General features: G+C 46.5%; 1 protein-coding gene across 1 annotated transcript in view; it reads right to left on the bottom strand.

The window, feature by feature from the left end:
* The window catches only part of LOC113204903 (proton-coupled amino acid transporter-like protein pathetic), a gene marked incomplete at its 5' end in the record, with an annotated part of 19,700 nt that overhangs the window by 12,126 nt on the left and 5,792 nt on the right, over window positions 1-1,782 (bottom strand). The window contains 2 exon segments of the mRNA XM_052273567.1: window positions 60-229; window positions 1,149-1,327. Of these exon segments, the coding sequence (XP_052129527.1) occupies window positions 60-229; window positions 1,149-1,327 (349 nt within the window).

Below are 1,782 nucleotides of genomic sequence, written 5' to 3'. Positions count from 1 at the left end.
GGGGCGGGGCGGGGCCGCGGTGGGCGCGGTGCTCCGCGGGGTGCGGTGAGGGTGCGCACCTGTGAAGAGCACGGTGGCGGCGCGCAGCAGGTTGAGGGCCGCGTTCCTGCGCGCCTCGGGCACACGGTGCCGCAGCCCGCTCCACAGCGTCATGGGCACCACGTACAGCTGCAGCCCATACGACAGCAGCACGCCCAGCGGGATGATCACCTTCACCGCCTGCGCCGCGCTGCGACCAAACACAAAATAATGGCGATGCGTAAAACCGGGAAAAATTGAAAAATTCGCCAACAAAAAAGATTTCCAGTACAATAAACTCATGTATGCACGATTTTAAAAATTCCAGCGTGTTCACGCCCCTGTTTAAAATATTTCATTACATTTTCATTACATCTAATGAAAATAGCTTCATTACATCTTTTTTTAACGTGTTGTGAAGTTTCATTAGACTGTAGGGAAATTTCAAGACGCACAATACCCAGGCTAAAATAACCATTACACGGAAAAAATCAAAGATCAAAGATAAGTTGTATGAAGTGATGATTTGCCGGCATCAGTAAGGTAGACCTCGACTGATTTAGGTAAGGGATACGCTCTTACAGCTAATTTTTGACTGGCACAGCCAATGATTGATTAGAGTAGACAATATAGTGGTTACAGAAGTTTATGTGCTTGTCTATCCAAATACCACTCAATATATTAGCTGACTCAGCGAATCTTTTTTTTTCCGTGTTGGGAAGGCCATGGTAAAATATAAATTATGGTGATGCATGGTAGTCCACGGTCTCTCATGGTTTAATGTTGATTAACCATAGTATTATGGTCATGGTAATCCATGGTAACCATGAGACACCAAGGTTAAAGGTTGGAAAAACTATGGTTGAGAAACCGGAAACCATAATCTATCGTCAAGTTACCATGATATTATGGCTCCTAGTGCAACAAGATAACCATGGTGACCCATGGTTATTTTAGCCTGGGTATGAAAACGTTATCAAATTGCATTACAAAAATAATATGTTATGAAGCCATTTATTTTCGTTAGATGTAACGAAAGAGAAATTAAATATTTTTAACAGTGTGGTTAAAAATGTGTCCAAAGTGAGTTTGTAAAAATAAATATTCTGCTGTCTCTCCGTTTCACTCACGGTTCCGAGATGGGCAGGTTGAGGATGATGTTCTCGCGGGTCGCCTCCCCGAAGGTGAGGAAGCCGGCGGCGCCGATGAAGATGTAGCAGAAGGCGATGATGGACATGGACCAGATGAGCACGTTGGGCCCGGCCACCAGGTTCTTAGGGTTCCGCATCGTGTTCTCCACCGGTAGGATCTAAGTCAGGCAAACGAAACGTGTCGTTTCAAAAATGTTCTCTACTCACTCACTCAAGTAACTTTGTACTTGTTAAGGACGCATGGTTCTCAAGCAAAACGTGCAATTTGCTGGAGTGAATCGACAACATTGGAAAATTGCGAGAACGTGTTTCTCCGGGTGTTTGAGTGATCACACAAACACGCAAAAGCAAACTTGGATTATTATTTTTTTAGTTTTGAAATAAGCGCTGGAAAGGGAGTAAGAGACAGGAGAGGAGACCTCAACTGCGGGCGACATTTAGAGTGTCGCACCGCGGCCTGGCCGGGCTGGGCCGGGCACGAGGAGCTGGGATTTCATTTTAATTAAAGAGGATGAGTGGGAAAAGAGACGGTGGAGAGCCGTGTCGGCAAGCATCTCCACCGCCAACGCTGATTGGAGGTGGCGAGGCGGGGTTGGTTAAGAGGAGCGGGGGC

Source organism: Frankliniella occidentalis, unplaced genomic scaffold, assembly GCF_000697945.3.
Source record: "Frankliniella occidentalis isolate FOCC.00 unplaced genomic scaffold, Focc_3.1 Scaffold283, whole genome shotgun sequence".
Taxonomy (NCBI): domain Eukaryota; kingdom Metazoa; phylum Arthropoda; class Insecta; order Thysanoptera; family Thripidae; genus Frankliniella; species Frankliniella occidentalis.
The sequence above is the reverse complement of the archived record's forward strand: the minus strand, read 5'-3'. Positions and strand labels throughout refer to the sequence as shown.